Below are 20,318 nucleotides of genomic sequence, written 5' to 3' on the forward strand. Positions count from 1 at the left end.
GCACAGCAGAGGTACAGCCCCAGGAGGAAGTCAGCACAGCACAGGGATGGTGGGAGCCCCTCATAATAAGCAGCCCCAGGAGGAAGTCAAGTATGTGCAAGTATTTTATATGTGTATTACACAACTATATACTGCACACTAAATAGTACACCTATACCAGTCCTTAAGGACCTTTGTGGAACTAGTAGGTTGTGATTAGCAGACTGTACTTCACTCAACCCTATATACTGTAGTACACTATACCTTACCAGTCCTTATAAGGACCTTTGTGGAACTAGTAGGTTGTGATTAGCAGACTGTACCTCAGACCCTATACTAATAAAGGACTACTGCAGCAGAAGGGCAGCAGTCAAGTATAATATTCTTTCTATATTTGGAAGAAAGGATATTATACATGTACATTATATTATTATGTGCTGCTGCAACAATAACTTGAATAGCACTCAAAACTATATCCTGTACTACTTTACCATACCAGTCCTGAAAAGGACTTTTGTGGACCTAATAGTAACAGCTAATGATTAAACTGACTGTCCCTGCTGCAGACAGCGTCCTGTCCCTCTCTCTACACTGACAAAAGACAGGCTGCTGCAACAATGACTTGAATAGCAGTGCCTCAAACCTATATCCTGAACTACACCTAACACCTATACCATACCAGTCCTTAAAATAACTTTTGTGGACCTAATAGCTAGCGATTTGGGTCACTGCAGTCTCTCCCTGCTCCACACAGCAACCTCTCCCTATAGTGACATACGAAAGAATGTAAAATGGCCGCCGGATCGGGTCTATTTATAAGTTAGGGGGAATGTCCAAGTGTCCATGTGCTGTAATGTCTCAATTGGATGTCCTGTAACACATGATAGATGTGTCATCATAGGTCAAAGTTCTTTTACACAGTAAACACGGAAGTCCGCCGGGCAAACAGAGGCAATAGTCTGCCGATCGGGTGGACCGCGAACAGCCGAAATTCGCAGCGAAACGACCGCCGGGCGAACCGTTCGGCCATCCCTACTCCCAGATCTTCGTAAAAAGCTTGTAAATCCTCTGGGTATCTCAAAGTTGCGGATTTGCCCTGGTGCTTGGCTGTGAGGTTAAAGGGATATCCCCAACGATATGGGATATTTTCGTCTTGCAGAGTGTGTAGCAGGGGTTGGAGGAGTCTGTGCTTTTGCAGGGTGATGCATGAAAGATCAGGGAAAAGTTGCACTGAAGAATCTTTAAAAGTCACTTTGTGGGCCAGACGGGCTTGCCGCATTATCTCCTCTTTCAAGGGAAAAGAGTTAATCCTGCAGATAATGTCTCTAGGGTTCGAAGAGGCGCTCTTAGGGGGAAGAGCTCGGTGTTCCCTATCCATTGCAATGTGCCTAGTGGCGGGTTCCCCTAAAAGGTTGTTAAACACGTCCTGTAAGATGGTGTGTATGTCCTCGGGGCCTTCAGCTTCTGGGATACCTCTTACTCTGATGTTGTTCCTGTGCCCCCTATTGTCTAGGTCTTCTATGTGTCGTTACATGTCCCGTAACAAGGTACGTTGGTCAGCCCCTTGGGCTTGGACCCTATGCACTGCAAGCTTGGTTTCCTGAAAGTCTTCCTCGGCCATTTCCACCCTGTCAGCTAGGTTTTTGAGGCCCATCTGTAGTATTTGTATTTCGGAACAGCACGTGGACTTCACGTCTTCGACCAGTTGCTTAAAGTCCTCTTTGGTGGGGATCGTTTGCAGATATGACTGCCATTGTGGGTGTAGGGGATAGACCTGGGCCGCCATTGGTTCCTGCTGTGGTAGGTACATGCACGGCGGTAGCGGTTGAGGGTGCAGGACATCTGCTCTGTGGGATGAATGAGAGGGCCTGGGTGGCGGGTCCCATGTCCCCTCCCAGGAGGTCGCCTGAGGTGGCAGTCCCCCTCGGACCCACTCCATGTGGGAGTTGAGTGGCAGGGCACACTTTCTGTGCATAGGAGGTGGGTGGGTTATCCAGGTTCTGAAGAGGACCCAGAGCCTGTGGGAATGAGAGTCTTCAGGCCTTAAGGGGCGGTAGGTCAATGACCGTACTGTCAGTGGCCAATTGAGTACCTCCAGGCTCTTAAAGTGGACAGCCTGTCGAGCATATAGGAGCTGGCAGGGCTGGGAAGTCTGCGGAGATATCCGAGGAGGATGGGGATCTTGGATCTATGGCTTGGTTGCGAGGGTCTGAAGCAGTCCTCAGTAGGCGGGGGAACGCACCCGAGCACTGCGTATGTTGCAGGGGGGGGCTCGACATGGCAGGCTTCAGGCACAGGTGTGCGACCTTTTGGTGTGTGGGGCCCAGGTGGGGGTCCACTGCACCATCCAATGAGTCCATTAGCTGTGGGAGGGGGGTCCCGGCATGGTGGGTTGCAGATCTGGGTGTGGAGCCTCCGGGAGCACAGGGATGCATGTGTGACTCATCCCTCCAGGTGGTGCGGTCTCCTGTTGCAGAGAGGAGGGGGCTGGCATTACAGGCTTCAGGCCTAGCTGTGGGGCCGTCTGGGGCAAAGTGCTGTGTACTGGACTCACCGCGCCTGAGGGAGAGGAGTCCGCGGGATTCCTCGGGTTGACCCGGCGGTCTCCCGAGCCCTGCCGCTGAGTGTGTGGCAGCCGAGGAGCCAAAGCTGGGGTCTGGGATGAAGGCGCAGCCGTGTCCAGCGCCATCTTAGAAGCTCTGCCAAGCGGGAGATCCATCGGCGGAAAGAAGGACCGGAGGTCTGTGGCGGGTCCAGGTGGGGGTAGAGATGTCCCCCGGGCTGCGGACGAGTGGATGGCCCTGGATCTACCCATATGATGTGGTAAGATCGTCCCCAAAGGTGCTGTTTTGCTTAGGCTGGAGGAGAGCTAGAGAGCTAGGCTGCCATTGAGGTCAACTTCCGGACATGCCCCCCCAGAGTAGATCTTAAGGCCAAGGCATCTATCTAGTCCATGCTTCCCAGTGTTTTTCAAAAATAAGGAGTTTATCCCATCTAATTTCTAGCAATTTTTCATATATAAAACATTGTTTTTCACCATCTAGTTTCTGAAGGAACGGGTGCCAACGGTCTTTTCCAGTGCTTGGTAATTATCAGTCTGGCCACTTGGTAATTATCAGTCTGGTGGTATGTGGGTTATCACCATACGGAAGTGCACAATGGAAGTGGATATTTTTCTATATCCAGGTTTAATAGTGCTAAGGCTGGTGATTTTAAATTTCTGCTATGAGTTGGAAAATTCTCCTCCAGAAACTACAAAGGTGTTTACAATATCACATAATGTGCATCAGTGTGCCCGTGGAACCACATCCTCTCCAGCATAAGAAATTTTAGATAATTATGCACTTCTTTCTACCCATTCTTGAAAAGGGGTTTTTCCTGGGTAAGGTTCTTTTCTTTTCTATTATGATTATGCTGTCCACAAAGCCAACACCATAAAGAGATAAACCATTGAAACTTAGCAATGTCCCCCGAAGTTAGTATTGCCCTACCGGGCGGAGTGGCCATGCCTTACAAGCCATGTTTCTACCTGATAAATTTCATTGAGAAGAATATACTGTATCAGGGAATAGCAAAGTGCAACCAAAATGTTTATTTCCATAAAAGCATGGTTTGATGAGTTTGGTGTGGAGGAACTTGATTGGCCTGCAGAAAGACCTGACCTCAACCCTAAACAACACGTTTGGGGTGAACTGGAATGCCAAATGGGAGCTAGGCCTTGTCATCCAACATCAGTACCTGACTCACAAATGCTCTTTTGATTAAATGGACACACATTTCCATAAAACACCCCAAATTCTTCCCTAAACAGAAGAAGCTGTTATAGACACAAGGTAATACTCCATGTTAATGACCATGGCTTCTGGCGTGGATATTCAATAAGCTCTTATAGGTGTTAATATGCCCAGGTGTTCCTAAATGTTGGCTATAGAAGGTATTTGGTCTCAATTTTTTATTTTTATTAGTTATTTTACTGTGCAGCACTACACTATTTCGATTTTCATGATTAATGCCAACAATGGATTAATATTTAAAAAATGTTAGTGACCTTGCCTTAGCCCTGGGGCATTTTGAAATGTGATTTGACATGTCAAATTGCATGTCAAATCGGTGGCAATTACCGTCAATGGCATCATCCTAATCGGTGCAAAACCACGTTTGCCGAACTGCACCAATTTCAAAAAGTGGTTTCTGTACTACCTTTTGCAATTTTGGGCTGGGATTTACATTGACACCTGCACAAATGTCTCTGAAATCACAGCTGAAATCGGGACTGACATGTGGGAGTGAAGTCGTGAGAGTTCAGCTGAACTCGTATGGCTCAGTGTGAACCTGGGCCTAATCATAAAACGTTATTCATAGCACTTTGTTTTCTAACTCAACATTTTCTTTCACTGTGCACAGAACAATGAAATCAAGACATCCAAATATAATGTTGTCACCTTTCTACCAATGAACTTTTGTGAGCAACTTAAGAGGATCGCCAATTTCTATTTCCTGATCCTGCTTGTCCTACAGGTAATGAAAGCATGTTCTGTACTGTAGTTGTCTAATAATGCTCGCCAAAAGGGACAAGCTAGGAATTTTTCGATTTTCAGGAGTTGCTCATTTTTTTTGTGATTACAAACCCCCAATGTGTCCAATACTACCTTCTTTGGACTATCAAAATCATCATCACTACTAGTCCTATTAGATACCAGTATGACTTCAAAAGTTGTCAATATCTTTTTTGTACTTGATATATGGATAGCTAGGAACAGAGCAGCTGCACAGTTGACAATGTTACTTGTATGTTACCCGACACTATAAATGAATTTAAACAAAATCTTGTTTAATTTTTCCAAATTATTCCGGAATCCTGGGTAATACACCCAAAATTTGTTTCCTAAACTCCAAAGGAGTATGGATACCTCCGGTTAAGAACCCCTGTCTTAGGCTGCGTACACACGCGGGGACTGTTCGCCCAACTTTGTCCGCTGAACAGTGTTTGGGCGGACAGTCCGCTCGTGTGTGGGCGTTCAGCGGACAGTTTCAGCGAACAGTCCGCTGAACAAGGTTTTTCGGAATTTCCGAAAAACTGTCCGCTGAAACCTTGTTTCAGCGAACAGTTCCCTCGTGTGTAGGCTTGTTCGACAAACTAAGTTCCGCGCATGCTCAGAAAGGCTTTACACGCCGAAAGTTATAATGCAGTGTATAGGACGTCGTATTTTTCGTCCCGTCGTACGTGCCGTTCACGTCATCGCGCACGGTTTCAGCAAACTGTTCGTTCGTCGTGTGTGGCCATGTCCGTCCATGCTAATTTTGAGCGGACTGTTTGCCGAAACTGTTTGACGGACAAAGTTGGGCGAACAGTCCGCGCGTGTGTACGCGGCCTTAAACATTTGTTATATTGTGTATTCAATGATATAACAGGATGTATTGTCTATGTTCAGTGTACCTGTTTGTGTTCTCTTCCTGTTCCATGATAAATATATCCTCCATGAAAGTAAAGTATTCTATATAGATAAGAAGCTTCCAGCACATTATATCAATACTCTGACAATATCCTGCACTTAGGTCTGGACCATTGTTTGACTTTAAGCACTTTGAAGGGTCAGGTTTATGCCCTTTGTATTCTATTTCAAAGACCACTGACTTCTCACTGTTTGATTATGACCTTTGTATAAAGCACCTGAGTCTGGTTCTCTCTGTGTATCACAAGAAGCTGTTTGTATCCATTAAACACATCCCTCTCTCTACTCTCATCTACAAAGTGTCTTTCTTTGTAGCCGTTAACTCTGCAAGGCAATAGGCTGAGCTGAGCTTATCCTACAAGAAACTCTTTCTTACCTTGCATAGGGACAAGGTGGTACTGAGAACCAGGACATTCTTGCCTAGTGTAGTTTCTGCCTTTCACCTTTTGAGCAGGGCCCCCCAACATAATTTTGCTCTGCCCCTGCTCTGAGACATATAATAAATAGCCTCTAGACTCAAAATCAGTTTACTGCATCAGATCAGGCAGCAATTGCGATTGTTGCCAGAGGTGACAGTATATCATTACCGCTTACTGACTGGTTGCTAGCAGTTACAGCACACATTACAGTTCACTGGTTAGTTGCTAGAGGTTACAGCACATGATTTCTGCTTGTTGATTGGTTGCTAGAGATTACTGTACAGTAATACTGCTCACTGATTGGTTGCATAATTTCCTCACTGCCTGCACACCATGGACTAGGGAAGTGACCGGGCCCATCAATAGACAGAAAACTCCCAGAACTCCTGGGATCAGTGGCAGTGCCGGGGGGGGGGGGGGGGGGGCTTGTGATCAATGGCAATGCTGATTTATTTTACCAACTACCAATATAAAGAGGAGTTTCAACACTGGCCACCAATGTAATAGGAGTTTACACTGATTACTAATGTAATAGGGATTTACACAGACCACTAATGTAATAGAAGCTTTCACAGTAGCCACTAATGTAAGGGGGCCTTCACACTGGCCACTAGTGTGAATGAAAGGATTCTATACCAAGCCCCAATGTAATGAGAAGATTTACACTGACCACCAATGTAACTGAGACATTTAGCCTGCATTCACATTTGTGTGTCAGGAATGCATTCAAAATTGCTTTCCTGACACCACAGAAATGTGCTGCCCTTTAGCAGATACACGGCAGTGCCATTAATTGTTAATGACACCCTCACGCATTTGCTGACATGTGCTGTTGCACCATGTGATTTTGAAAAAGGGTTAGGCACTTTCTTTGCATTTCTAGCCTATTGAAATGAATGGGCTGCCCTACATGATACCTACATCTTTTATCCACCCTGTCAGTACACCTTTGCATCCTAAAACAACCTGCTAACCTCTGCACCCCAAACCTCCCCCATCCTCTCCACTCCAACCCTCCCCCTTTAACTCTACCTGCCTCCTCGGCTCATCTTTGCACCCACCTTCGTTACCTCCTATACATCCCCTCTTTGCTCTCCTGTGTACCCCAAACTAATTCCTTCTCTGCCTACCTCTGCACACCCCACCCCACACTACCCCCCCCCCCCCACTCATTTGCTTACCTTTGCAGAAAAGGCTGATGTTAGGCTTAATAACCACAGTTGGGACTTTCCAGCATGCCCCTTTACCTCCCCAGTGGGCACCATTCAGTGTAGGTGATGGTGGATATGACCTCAGAGGGGCGTGATATACATATGAATGCCACCTTTATTTACATATGAATACTGTCGGTCACCACGATTTACATATGAATACAATTGCTATTTACATATGAATTCTGCTTATTTACATGCAAACACAGGATCTGCAGGTGAGTCAGCTGTACACAACAATAGGGCAGAGCTGGACAGCATTAGTAACAGAAAAAAAAGGGGCTCCGCACTTAGAATAAAAACTCGGTTGCAGCCTCCCCTAATAGACACCCGCAAGGGGCTATATAATAAATATAAAAAGTGTGCGGGTTTAACTGATAAATAGGAAGGATAGAGTCCCACATCCTGTAGCCTATAGGTAGTGCCATTAAACCCCACTCTTTTTATAAGCACTTCACACTGAGATATTGGGACACAGCACAGGACTAAAACTAAAGGAACAAGGGAATTTACACCAGGATAGTTGGCAAGTATGAGGCAGCTGCTTTGGGCCCCATAACAATAACATGGCCCAGGGCAGCTGCCCCTTTTGCCCTGCCTTAAAGACGGCCCTGCTTTTGAGTGACATTGTTTTTGTGTCCCTCTGGCTAGCTTCTTGTTCCACCATCTCCAGGTAGCTTAGGCAGATATCATCATCCACACTTATGGTTTCACAGATCAGGCTCCACCCTTTCCTGTTGAGGGACACGCTACAAGATCTGCAAGACTTTCTTAAGTTTTTTTGCATCAAGCAACTGTTCCCCAGATTTTCAAGTCTGCCATATGGTCTTCTGTTCACATATTCTCTAAGTTTTATCAGTTGGATGTTTCGGATATTTTCAATATTCAGGCAGGTCTTTGAGCTGCAGGTTATCCCTAGTTTTTCTGTTTTTATTTCTTGTGCCTGTTAGTGATTGTTTGCTGTGTTGCCCACCCTTCAGTTGGACTGCTTTTGAATGACCCAAAGGATTTACATGTTCCCCAGTGGACAAGAAAAAAAAATAGCTTTTTTGTACGCATTATAAAATCCTTTACTTGGGGTTCATTGTGGGACACAGGTCTCACCACTCCTTGTTTAAGATAATGCTCTTGGTACAACTTTACAACAAAACTGAGGAATGGTGGTTGTAAGAGAGGTTATCCTGGACTGGCCTACAATGTTTTTGTTTTATAGTGTCCAGTTCTCTTGTAGGCAGCAGTACAAGCTTCTTGTGTCCCTGTCCTATATTATTACCCAGATTTATAAATATAGTGGTACCTTCAGAATCCATTCTACCACTCTGCTAAATGGTGCTTTTTAGACAAAGTCACCAGCTAAGCCCTCACTCATTTCCACTTATATGCACCCTCAGGGGCTTTTTGCAAGTAACAGAACTATAAAGCAGGTGAGTATTGCAGTAAAAATAGTTTTTTTTACTTTCATAGGCAATGGCCTATAGAATTTTAAAAGTTGGAGTTAGGCTTTTGAAAGTCTGCAGAAATGTAGATCGGTGTGTTGCTTGGTTCAAGAAAAACCCTCTCTCTCATTAAACTAAAGCCCTTGCCCCGATGGAGAGTTTGCCCTGAACATGTCTCGAAAGGCTGCAATCTAGCCAGGGGTAGTGAAAGAAGGCTACTCAATCTTGCTGTAAGAGATTATAAAAAAAAACTCTGATTTAAAGGTGAATTGAGTAGGATTAATGACTTGGCCAGTTTATTGCTGATTTTAGTTATACTGCATTTACCTTTAACAGAATTAAAAAATTTCTTATTGCTCCCCTAGTCTATTCCGCAAATAGGTACAGTGCCATGGTACACCACGCTAATGCCGCTGGCGATTGTCCTGGGAATCACTGCATTCAAAGACCTGTCAGATGATATTGTAAGTAAAAAAATAAGAAAAAAATTATTATTTACATTTTTAATTTTCCTCATACAAATGACTGTACCCCTTTAATCCTTTTAGTCTCGTCACAAACTGGACAACAAGATAAATAACCGATCATGTGAGGTTATAAAGGATGGAAGGTGAGAAAGAATATAAAGCCATTACTGTTAGTAGAGTCCAGTGCTGCTACCCATACAACCCAGAGCTCACGGGTGCTTGATTTGCAGTCGCATAACTGAAAATAATTGTCCATAAAAGTCATCCACACAACCGATGCTGAAACAACGTACTGTATCTGTGACTTGTACACTGGTCTCTAATGTTTTCCCTGAGAAAAGCCACCTCTGCGTTTACAAGAGCAGCTTTCCTCTCAGTGACTCTCGCAGATCCCTGTCTGCCCTGCACTCCCGACGGGGACAAGGGTTATGCCGATGCAAGTGCAGTGTGGGATGCACAGTGATCCCCATATGTGTTGGGGTGCATAGATGCCACCCAATGATCTCCCTGCAAGTTAGAGAGGCATAGCCACCTACCCTAGTGGGAAGTACTAGAGCCAGGCTGGGTAGGTGAGATGCGAGAAAGCTTTTGGGGAGAAGAGATGAGGGCTATGGTGGGAGATGTGTGCAGAGGTAGGGGATGGGGGTGAGTTTTGCAGAGGTCAGAGCCTAAGAGAGGTGAAAGTGAAATGTGGACAGCCTGTGAAAGAGAGCTGAACCCTGCACACTGTGCATAGTACACCCCTAGACCATGCACTCTGTATGTAGCATGCCCCTGAACTCTGTGTATAGGGCAACCCTAAAAACACATTCTGCAGGCAGGGCACCCCTGAACTCTGCACTTGATATGTCACACATCCCTGAGGTCTGCACTATGTACGTAGCACACCCCTGACCTCTTCACTCTGTACATTAGCACATCCCTGAACTCGGCACCCTGTACATAGAGCATCCCTAAACTCTGCGCGTAATGCACTCCTGGTATTTATTGCCCCTTTAAGATCCTCCCACTCTTAGCGCGGTTCGGCCACACCAACTGTTCGATGTGGTTCGGCGATGAGGGGCATGGTTGAGTTCCCGCGCATGTTCCGTGAGAAAAAAAAACTGAGAAAAAAAAACATATACAACCATAATGCTGATGCGGCCCGCATTGAAGTTGAGATTGATACCACTAGATTAGACCCTATTATTATCACTTTAGATTGACCTTGATTTTCCTATAAAATATATCCTTCTATTTGAGTGGGGCAAAAAAACATCCCCAATTGGGCAAAATTATATCTATTACCATACTACAGTGAAAGCAGAGGGTCACATTTTGTAAGGACCGCATAGAAAATTTAACAGGAAAATTAAAAATAAAATTTGCATATGATTTCAGTTGACTGTATTTCTGTATCTACTGAACATTTTCACATTCTTCATTGAAGGAAACATCCTTATGTGTTTTTCATCATATCATTTTGGCAGATTTAGTTTAAAGAGTGCTTGTTTTCCAACTATGCCTGACACACTCTCTCTCATAAATTTATTTTACATAAAGCTTTAAAAAGAGCAAATGGAAAGACATTTGTGTCGGAGATATCGTACGAATTAACAAGGATGAATTTATTCCAGTAAGTACAAATGTGCAGTGTATCTATCTATCTATCTATCTATCTATCTATCTATCTATCTATCTATCTATCTATCTTTCTATCTATCTTTCTATCCATCTAGCTATCTATCATTATTATACAGGATCCATATAGCACCAACAGTAGTGATGGCCGAACGGTTCGCCCGGCGGTCGTTTCGCGGCGAATTTCCGACTTTCGCCGTCCGCGGGTTCGAACGCCTTTTTCCGTCGTTCGCCCCGGCGGACTTACGTGTTTAATGTATACAAGAACTTTAACCTTTCGTGACACGTTTATCATGTGTTACAGGACAACCAATTGAGACATGACAGCTCATGGACACTTGGACATTCCCCCTAACCTATAAATACACCCGATCCGGTGGCCATTTTACATTCTTTCTTCTGTCACTGTAGGGAAAGGATCCTGTGTGGAGTAGGGACAGAGAAAACGCTAGCTATTTGGTACACAAAAGTTCTTTTCAGGACTGGTATAGGTGTTAGGTCAGCAGCCTGAGTTTCTTTTGTCAGTTTAGATAAAGGGACAGAGCGCTGTATGCTGCTATTTTAGGGACAGCTCAGCCAGATTAGTCTTTCTTCATCATCATCATCATCATCATCATTAGCTGTTACTATCAGGTCCACAAAAGAGCTGTTCCAGCTAATCGTTCCAGCCTACTCTTTTTTGCCAATTTGTATAGGGACAGGCAGGAAGCAGTGTGTCAGGCAGTGAGGATAATTTTAAAGACTTGCTGTTACTATTAGTTCCACAAAGGTTCTTTTCAGGACTGGTATCAGTGGTACGGTAATAGGCTTGTACACGTATAATATTCTTTCTTCCAAATATAGAAAGAATATTATACTTGACTGCTGCCCTTCTGCTGCAGTCTGCTAATCATTCACAACTCACTTGTTCCACAAAGCTCTTTATCAGGACTGGTAACTTGGTCTGTCTAGGGTGCTACGGTACATAGGCTTGGGTGCGGTACAGTCTGCTGTTCTGTAAGGACCGCTATCGGTCCACAATACATAGGGTTGCCGTGCACTACTGCTGACCGCTGCCCTATACTGCAGCAGTCCTTCAGCGGTATAGGGACTGACGCACAGTCTGCTAAACACTAATACACAACCTGCTTGGTCCACAAAAGTTCTTATAAGGACTGGTAACTTGGTATAGGGTGCTACGGTACATAGGCCTGAGTGCGTTACAGTCTGCTGTTCTGTAAGGACCGCTATCGGTCCACAATACATAGGGTTGACGTGCACTACTGCTGACCGCTGCCCTATACTGCAGCAGTCCTTCAGCGGTATAGGGACTGACGCACAGTCTGCTAAACACTAATACACAACCTGCTTGGTCCACAAAAGTTCTTATAAGGACTGGTAACTTGGTATAGGGTGCTACGGTACATAGGCCTGAGTGCAGTACAGTCTGCTGTTCTGTAAGGACCGCTATCGGTCCACAATACATAGGGTTGCCGTGCACTACTGCTGACCGCTGCCCTATACTGCAGCAGTCCTTCATTGGTATAGGGACTGACGTACAGTCTGCTAATCACTAACACACAACCTGCTTGGTCCACAAAAGTTCTTATAAGGACTGGTAACTTGGTATAGGGTGCTACGGTACATAGGCCTGAGTGCAGTACAGTCTGCTGTTCTGTAAGGACCGCTATCGGTCCACAATACATAGGGTTGCCGTGCACTACTGCTGACCGCTGCCCTATACTGCAGCAGTCCTTCATTGGTATAGGGACTGACGTACAGTCTGCTAATCACTAACACACAACCTGCTTGGTCCACAAAAGTTCTTATAAGGACTGGTAACTTGGTATAGGGTGCTACGGTACATAGGCCTGAGTGCGTTACAGTCTGCTGTTCTGTAAGGACCGCTATCGGTCCACAATACATAGGGTTGCCGTGCACTACTGCTGACCGCTGCCCTATACTGCAGCAGTCCTTCAGCGGTATAGGGACTGACGCACAGTCTGCTAAACACTAACACACAACCTGCTTGGTCCACAAAAGTTTTTATAAGGACTGGTAACTTGGTATAGGGTGCTACGGTACATAGGCCTGAGTGCAGTACAGTCTGCTGTTCTGTAAGGACCGCTATCGGTCCACAATACATAGGGTTGCCGTGCACTACTGCTGACCGCTGCCCTATACTGCAGCAGTCCTTCATTGGTATAGGGACTGACGTACAGTCTGCTAATCACTAACACACAACCTGCTTGGTCCACAAAAGTTCTTATAAGGACTGGTAACTTGGTATAGGGTGCTACGGTACATAGGCCTGAGTGCGTTACAGTCTGCTGTTCTGTAAGGACCGCTATCGGTCCACAATACATAGGGTTGCCGTGCACTACTGCTGACCGCTGCCCTATACTGCAGCAGTCCTTCAGCGGTATAGGGACTGACGCACAGTCTGCTAAACACTAACACACAACCTGCTTGGTCCACAAAAGTTTTTATAAGGACTGGTAACTTGGTATAGGGTGCTACGGTACATAGGCCTGAGTGCAGTACAGTCTGCTGTTCTGTAAGGACCGCTATCGGTCCACAATACATAGGGTTGCCGTGCACTACTGCTGACCGCTGCCCTATACTGCAGCAGTCCTTCATTGGTATAGGGACTGACGTACAGTCTGCTAATCACTAACACACAACCTGCTTGGTCCACAAAAGTTCTTATAAGGACTGGTAACTTGGTATAGGGTGCTACGGTACATAGGCCTGAGTGCGTTACAGTCTGCTGTTCTGTAAGGACCGCTATCGGTCCACAATACATAGGGTTGCCGTGCACTACTGCTGACCGCTGCCCTATACTGCAGCAGTCCTTCAGCGGTATAGGGACTGACGTACAGTCTGCTAAACACTAATACACAACCTGCTTGGTCCACAAAAGTTCTTATAAGGACTGGTAACTTGGTATAGGGTGCTACGGTACATAGGCTTGAGTGCGGTACAGTCTGCTGTTCTGTAAGGACCGCTATCGGTCCACAATAGATAGGGTTGACGTGCACCACTGCTGACCGCTCACCTATACTGCAGCAGTCCTTCAGCGGTATAGGGACTGACGTACAGTCTGCTAATCACTAACACACAACCTGCTTGTTCCACAAAAGTTCTTATAAGGACTGGTAACTTGGTATAGGGTGCTACGGTACATAGGCCTGAGTGCGTTACAGTCTGCTGTTCTGTAAGGACCGCTATCGGTCCACAATACATAGGGTTGCCGTGCACTACTGCTGACCGCTGCCCTATACTGCAGCAGTCCTTCATTGGTATAGGGACTGACGTACAGTCTGCTAATCACTAACACACAACCTGCTTGGTCCACAAAAGTTCTTATAAGGACTGGTAACTTGGTATAGGGTGCTACGGTACATAGGCCTGAGTGCGTTACAGTCTGCTGTTCTGTAAGGACCGCTATCGGTCCACAATACATAGGGTTGCCGTGCACTACTGCTGACCGCTGCCCTATACTGCAGCAGTCCTTCAGCGGTATAGGGACTGACGCACAGTCTGCTAAACACTAACACACAACCTGCTTGGTCCACAAAAGTTTTTATAAGGACTGGTAACTTGGTATAGGGTGCTACGGTACATAGGCCTGAGTGCAGTACAGTCTGCTGTTCTGTAAGGACCGCTATCGGTCCACAATACATAGGGTTGCCGTGCACTACTGCTGACCGCTGCCCTATACTGCAGCAGTCCTTCATTGGTATAGGGACTGACGTACAGTCTGCTAATCACTAACACACAACCTGCTTGGTCCACAAAAGTTCTTATAAGGACTGGTAACTTGGTATAGGGTGCTACGGTACATAGGCCTGAGTGCGTTACAGTCTGCTGTTCTGTAAGGACCGCTATCGGTCCACAATACATAGGGTTGCCGTGCACTACTGCTGACCGCTGCCCTATACTGCAGCAGTCCTTCAGCGGTATAGGGACTGACGTACAGTCTGCTAAACACTAATACACAACCTGCTTGGTCCACAAAAGTTCTTATAAGGACTGGTAACTTGGTATAGGGTGCTACGGTACATAGGCTTGAGTGCGGTACAGTCTGCTGTTCTGTAAGGACCGCTATAGGTCCACAATAGATAGGGTTGACGTGCACCACTGCTGACCGCTCACCTATACTGCAGCAGTCCTTCAGCGGTATAGGGACTCAGAGTTTTGTCACAGGGTCATTTAAAAAATGACATGCAGAGGAAGAGGCAGGCCCTTCCGCAGGGGTGGTAGGGGTAGGGCAGGAGCAACAGGCTTGAGCCAAAGTGGGAAGTTGCAGAAGGTGCGTTCAATTACTTTAAAGGATGCACCAGACTTGGTTGAGTGGCTCGCTCAGCCTTACTCTTCTGCACCCTCCTCATCCTCTCGATCTGCACCCTCTTCTTCACTCTCTGCTATGTGCACCCCCAAAGACACTACCACCAACAACACGACCACCACCACCACCACCACATACCTTCCGCTTGAGTCACTGGAATTATTTTCCGATCCATATCAAGAGGACATTTCTGATGCGCAGCCACTCTTGGTATTGGATCAGGAAGAGGAGGTAGCAACAAGCGCTACTCAGCAGTCTGACGCCAGTACCCAGATCAGCCCAAGGAGGAGGTTGGTCCCCGGTGTTGCTGCCTACTCTACTTATAGCGGTGGGGAAGGTGACGTTGATGATGACGTGTCTAGTGATGTCACGTGGGTGCCCACAAGAGAGGAAGAGGAGGGGAGTTCAGAGGGAGATATGGACCAGCAGATAGGGAGGAGAAGCAGCAATGACTTACATTGCACAGCAGGGACAAAGCAGACTGCAAATGTATCAGGAGCGAGTCATCGACCATGTACGGTCACATCTGGCGCTCCCAGGACACCGGCACATGGCTCCGCAGTGTGGGCTTTTTTTAACGTGTCCGCTGCTGACAATAGCGTTGCCATCTGCAATCTTTGCAGTCAACGCGTTAGTCGCGGTAAGCCCAATACTCACCTAGGGACGACCGCCTTAAGAAGGCACATGAGCAGCCATCACCGAGCCCAGTGGGAGCAACGGAACACACAAAGCCACACTGCAGGCTCTCACCGTCCAGCCTCGTCTTCTACTTCTCCTTCTCCTCTCTCCTCACAATTGTCCTCCACTCCACCTTCCATCACGCCAAGCTCACATTTTTCTGCAAAAAGGCAGGCTTCCGTGGGCCTAATGTTTGAGCGTAAAAAAATGATGACGCCGGATAACCCTCTTGCCCAACGGTTGGCGGCTGGCTTGTCAGAACTCATAGCCCGCCAACTACTGCCATATAAACTGGTGGACTCGGAGGCCTTTCGCAAATTTGTGGCCATTGGAACACCACAATGGAAGGTCCCAGGAAGGAAGTATTTCTCAGAGAAGGGCATCCCAGAGCTATATGGCCATGTTCAGCGGCAAGTGAATGTATCTCTGGCACACAGTGTCGGTGCCAAGATACATCTGACCACAGACACGTGGTCTAGCAAACACGGGCAGGGAAGGTATATCAGTTTTACTGCCCACTGGGTGAACCTTCTGACGGCCGTCAAGCATGTAACCCGTGGCACCCGTGTAGATTTGGTTTTACCGCCACGGATTGCATGCAGGCCTGACTCTTCTTCTCCTCCTCCTACTCCATCCTCCTCCCTCTCCTCCTCAGCTGCCTCCTCCTTTTCCGCTGCTAGCGTCTCTTCCACTGCACCGCCCAAGCTCCCCAGAACCTATTCCACATGCCAGGTGAGACGTTGCCATGCCGTGCTGCGTCTGTTGTGCCTGGAAGCAAAGAGCCACACTGGCCCGGCACTCCTTTCAGCTTTGCGTTCACAGGCAGATGAGTGGCTAACACCGCTCAATTTGACAGTTGGTAAAGTGGTGTGTGACAACGGTGCCAATCTGCTTAGCGCATTGAAACAGGGCAAAATCACGCACGTGCCGTGCATGGCACACGTCTTAAACTTGGTCGTGCAGCGATTCCTTGTCAAATACCCTGGGGTCCAGGACATCTTGCGGCAGGCAAGGAAAATCTCGGCCCATTTCAGAAGATCTTACACGGCCATGGCTCGCCTTGCTGACATTCAGCGGCGACACCATCTGCCGGTCAGACGTCTTATTTGCGATTGCCCGACGCGATGGAACTCAACCTTCTATATGCTTGATAGGCTGCTCCAGCAGAAACGTGCAGTTAACGTCTACCTGTATGAACTCTGCGAAAGAAACGGTTCTGGGGAGCTGGGTTTTTTTTCACCGCGCCAGTGGCTGCTCATGCGCGACACATGCAGACTTCTGCGGCCATTTGAGGAGATCACCAAACTGGTCAGTCGCAGCCATGGCGCCATCAGTGACATGGTACCTTATGCCTTCTTTCTGGAGCGTGCATTGCGTCGTGTCATTGATCAGGCTGTGGAGGAGCAGGAGCGGGAAGATGAGGAAGTCGCAATGCTGGATGAATTCCCAGGGGGGGCTACTCTATCTGAGACAAGTCAACAACAGGAGTCTGATGAGGAGTCAGAGGAGGATGGTGCCGGGGCGGATGAGCAGGAGCAAGAAGAGCATGCTTTAAACCTTTCTGGGATCCCTGTTGTGCGAGGATGGGGAGAGGAGAATGAAGAGGACGACATTATCCTGGATGATGAGCAGGAGCCAGGCCACCACACCGCTTCCACTTTAGTGCAAATGGGGGCCTTCATGCTCCAGTGTTTTAATAGGGACCCCCGTATAAAAAGCATGAGGGTCAAGGACCAGTACTGGGTGGCAACGTACTTAGACCCCCGGTACAAACACAAAATGGCGGAAATGTTACCGCCGTCGCAGAGGGCTGTCAGAATGCAGCACTTCCAGGCCTTGCTTCGAGAAATGCTGCATTCTGCTTTTGCGTGCGCTGGCAGAGGAGCAATTCCCACTCCCAGAGAAGGATTTGCGGGTACCAATCCAACAGCGCCTGCAAGAAGAGGCCGGTTTGAAGATGTGTTGGTGACTTCGGATATGAGGTCATTCTTTCAGCCGACCCATCGACAGGTGTCATCCGGATCCAGCATCAGGGAACGCCTAGACCGTCAGGTGTCCGACTACATTGGGTTAACGGCCGATGTGGACGCTCTGAGGAGTGATGAACCCCTAGACTACTGGGTGGGCAGGCTTGACCTCTGGCCAGAGCTTGCCCAATTTGCAATCGAACTGTTGGCTTGCCCCTCATCCAGTGTCCTGTCCGAAAGGACGTTCAGCGCAGCAGGGGGGATTGTGACCGATAAGCGTACTCGCCTAGCTCACCACAGTGTTAACTACCTCACATTTCTAAAAATGAATGAGGCATGGATCTCGGAGGAATTCAACACATGTGATCAGTAGACCATGTATATGTCTATAAACAATTTTTGGAATCAAGCACACAGACCTTCTTAATTCATTTGGCTCACTTCCCTGACCCAAAAAAGCACACCGTACTATATGCCCCTACCCTCCTCTTTGAAGAGGTTGAGCGGTGTCATATTTCTACTGGGGCTGCTTATTATGAGGGGTTCCCACCATCCCTGTGCTGTGCTGACTTCCTCCTGGGTGTTCTTATTATGAGGGGCTCCCACCATCCCTGTGCTGTGCTGACTTCCTCCTGGGGGTTCTTATTATGAGGGGATCACACCATCCCTGTGCTGTGCTGACTTCCTCCTGGGGCTGCTTACGGTGCTGCTGTCAGCGCTGTATGTCACGGAGCTGCTGTCAGCGCTGTATGTCACGGAGCTGCTGTCAGCGCTGTATGTCACGGAGCTGCTGTCAGCGCTGTATGTCACGGAGCTGCTGTCAGCGCTGTATGTCACGGAGCTGCTGTCAGCGCTGTATGTCACGGAGCTGCTGTCAGCGCTGTATGTCACGGAGCTGCTGTCAGCGCTGTATGTCACGGAGCTGCTGTCAGCGCTGTATGTCACGGTGCTGATGTCAGTGCTCTGTATTACGGTGCTGCTGTCAGTGCTCTGTATCTCCTGCACCCTCTTGTTTGCCTACCCTGGTCCCTGACCTTCCCTCTCCTCCATTGCCTTCATTAGCTCCATAGTCCTGAATTGTCAGAACAATTTCCCAAATAAAAAAAAAATGCTTGTAGTTATCGATCCCAAATTCACCTCATACATGTATTATGCTATTGTCCAGGTGGTGGGACTACGTGCTACCCCCTAATAATTACCCCGTGGCCGCAAATTCGACCTAAAGGTTTGCGAAATTCGCCTCCCATTGAAGTCAATGGAGCCCGCGGCGAACGGTCGTTTTCGCGAACGTTTGTGTCCGTTCGCGTTTCGCGTTCGCGAAACGTCCCGTCGGAAGTTCGTCCATCACTAACCAACAGTTTACACAGCGCTTTACAATATAAAGGGGGACAGTACAATTACAATACAGTTCAATACAGAAGGAATAGGAGGGCACTGCTCATGGAGCTTACAATCTAAAGGGAGGTGGAGGTGGCACAAAAGGTAGTAGCTGCAGGGGAGGATCTGCTGGCGGTGACTCAAGTACAGTTCTCAGGTGGAGGTGGGGTAGGCTTCCCTGAATAAATGAGTATTCAAGGATCATCTAAAGGCGGACAGGGTAGGTAGAAGCTGACCAGACATACTGGGGCAGGAAGTTCCAGAGTATCAGGACTTCTTACACAAGAGAGGACAACACAATATAATAATGGTATCATACCTTTCAACGTTAATATTGTTTTCAATCCAGTTCTGATTTTACAAAATTTTTTATTGTTTTTTCAAGTTTACAACAGAAGTGTGCAAATTGTCATGTACGTAGAAGGAAAAAATATTTGAGGCTAATATATGGAAAAATTTCCATTGAATGAAGGGAATGGTACATACAGTAGTGTAACCCACTGCCCAACATCACAAATAGGCCCTGGGATCAGATTGACAGAGGCAGGCAACAATAGTAAACTATTAAACAGCAAAACACTTGCCTAATAATCCCTGCTTCTGGCCTGGGTCAGCAATAACCTCCATAGCAGGAACATGTGGTCTCCAAACCTCTCTCTCTCTCTTTGTACTTCTTTCCTCTTTGGTTTTCAGTCCAGTTTCCCAGAGACAGGAAGTACAAACATAATCAACCGTGATACCACACAGCACAGACATTTACAGAGGGCAGCAGATCAATACACAACAATGAAGCCAGTAGAGATGCAATATGACATTGCTTGGGAACCATAATTTAGGGGATAAAAAAAATCAACTAAAAGAGGGTTCTCACTTATTCTCTTACTTTTTTGTAAAATTTGTATTGTATTGTATGTTGTTCATTTTTCACAGAACAATTATATAGAGTACAGTAGCTTTAAAGCAGTTATATATGTATGCAATTCAACAAAGGAGGTGGAATTCTAAGTTGGCGTGGGGGGGTTGGCGGGAAAGGGAGGGAGTGGAGCAGGTGAGTCATATTTACTTATACGACAGTGGTGAAACAATGTGATACACACAGTAGGGAGAACTTATACTATTTTACCTTCAGGAGTAGAAGCATAATTTGGATATGATTGACTGGTAATCTCAGATAATGGCCTAGTCGTAGCAATAATAACTACAGGAGTTACTAGTTTTAGATATAAGAGTCCTGGATGTCAAAGAGCTGCAGGAGTCAGTGGATGTCCTATGGCGGTAGAAAGGTAGAGGGTTCAGACAGATTGGATACTTAGAGGTTGCCCAGTGAATTGGTGAGACCGCTATTCAAATACCAGGCCGTATAGCGGAATGGTTGCATGAC

The 20,318-nt window shown here is 46.9% G+C and overlaps 1 protein-coding gene across 1 annotated transcript in view; it reads left to right on the top strand.

Moving 5' to 3' along the window:
* The window catches only part of LOC143941044 (phospholipid-transporting ATPase IC-like), a 198,272-nt gene that overhangs the window by 50,126 nt on the left and 127,828 nt on the right, over positions 1-20,318 (top strand). Inside the window, exons 4-7 of the mRNA XM_077462954.1 lie at positions 4,384-4,497; positions 8,864-8,962; positions 9,047-9,108; positions 10,508-10,580. Of these exons, the coding sequence (XP_077319080.1) occupies positions 4,384-4,497; positions 8,864-8,962; positions 9,047-9,108; positions 10,508-10,580 (348 nt within the window). The remainder of the gene's footprint in view (positions 1-4,383; positions 4,498-8,863; positions 8,963-9,046; positions 9,109-10,507; positions 10,581-20,318) is intronic.

The sequence above is a fragment of the Lithobates pipiens genome, unplaced genomic scaffold (genome assembly GCF_037356315.1).
Source record: "Lithobates pipiens isolate NorthernLeopardFrog02 unplaced genomic scaffold, aLitPip1_a1.2 Scaffold_3, whole genome shotgun sequence".
NCBI classification, from domain to species: Eukaryota; Metazoa; Chordata; class Amphibia; order Anura; family Ranidae; genus Lithobates; species Lithobates pipiens.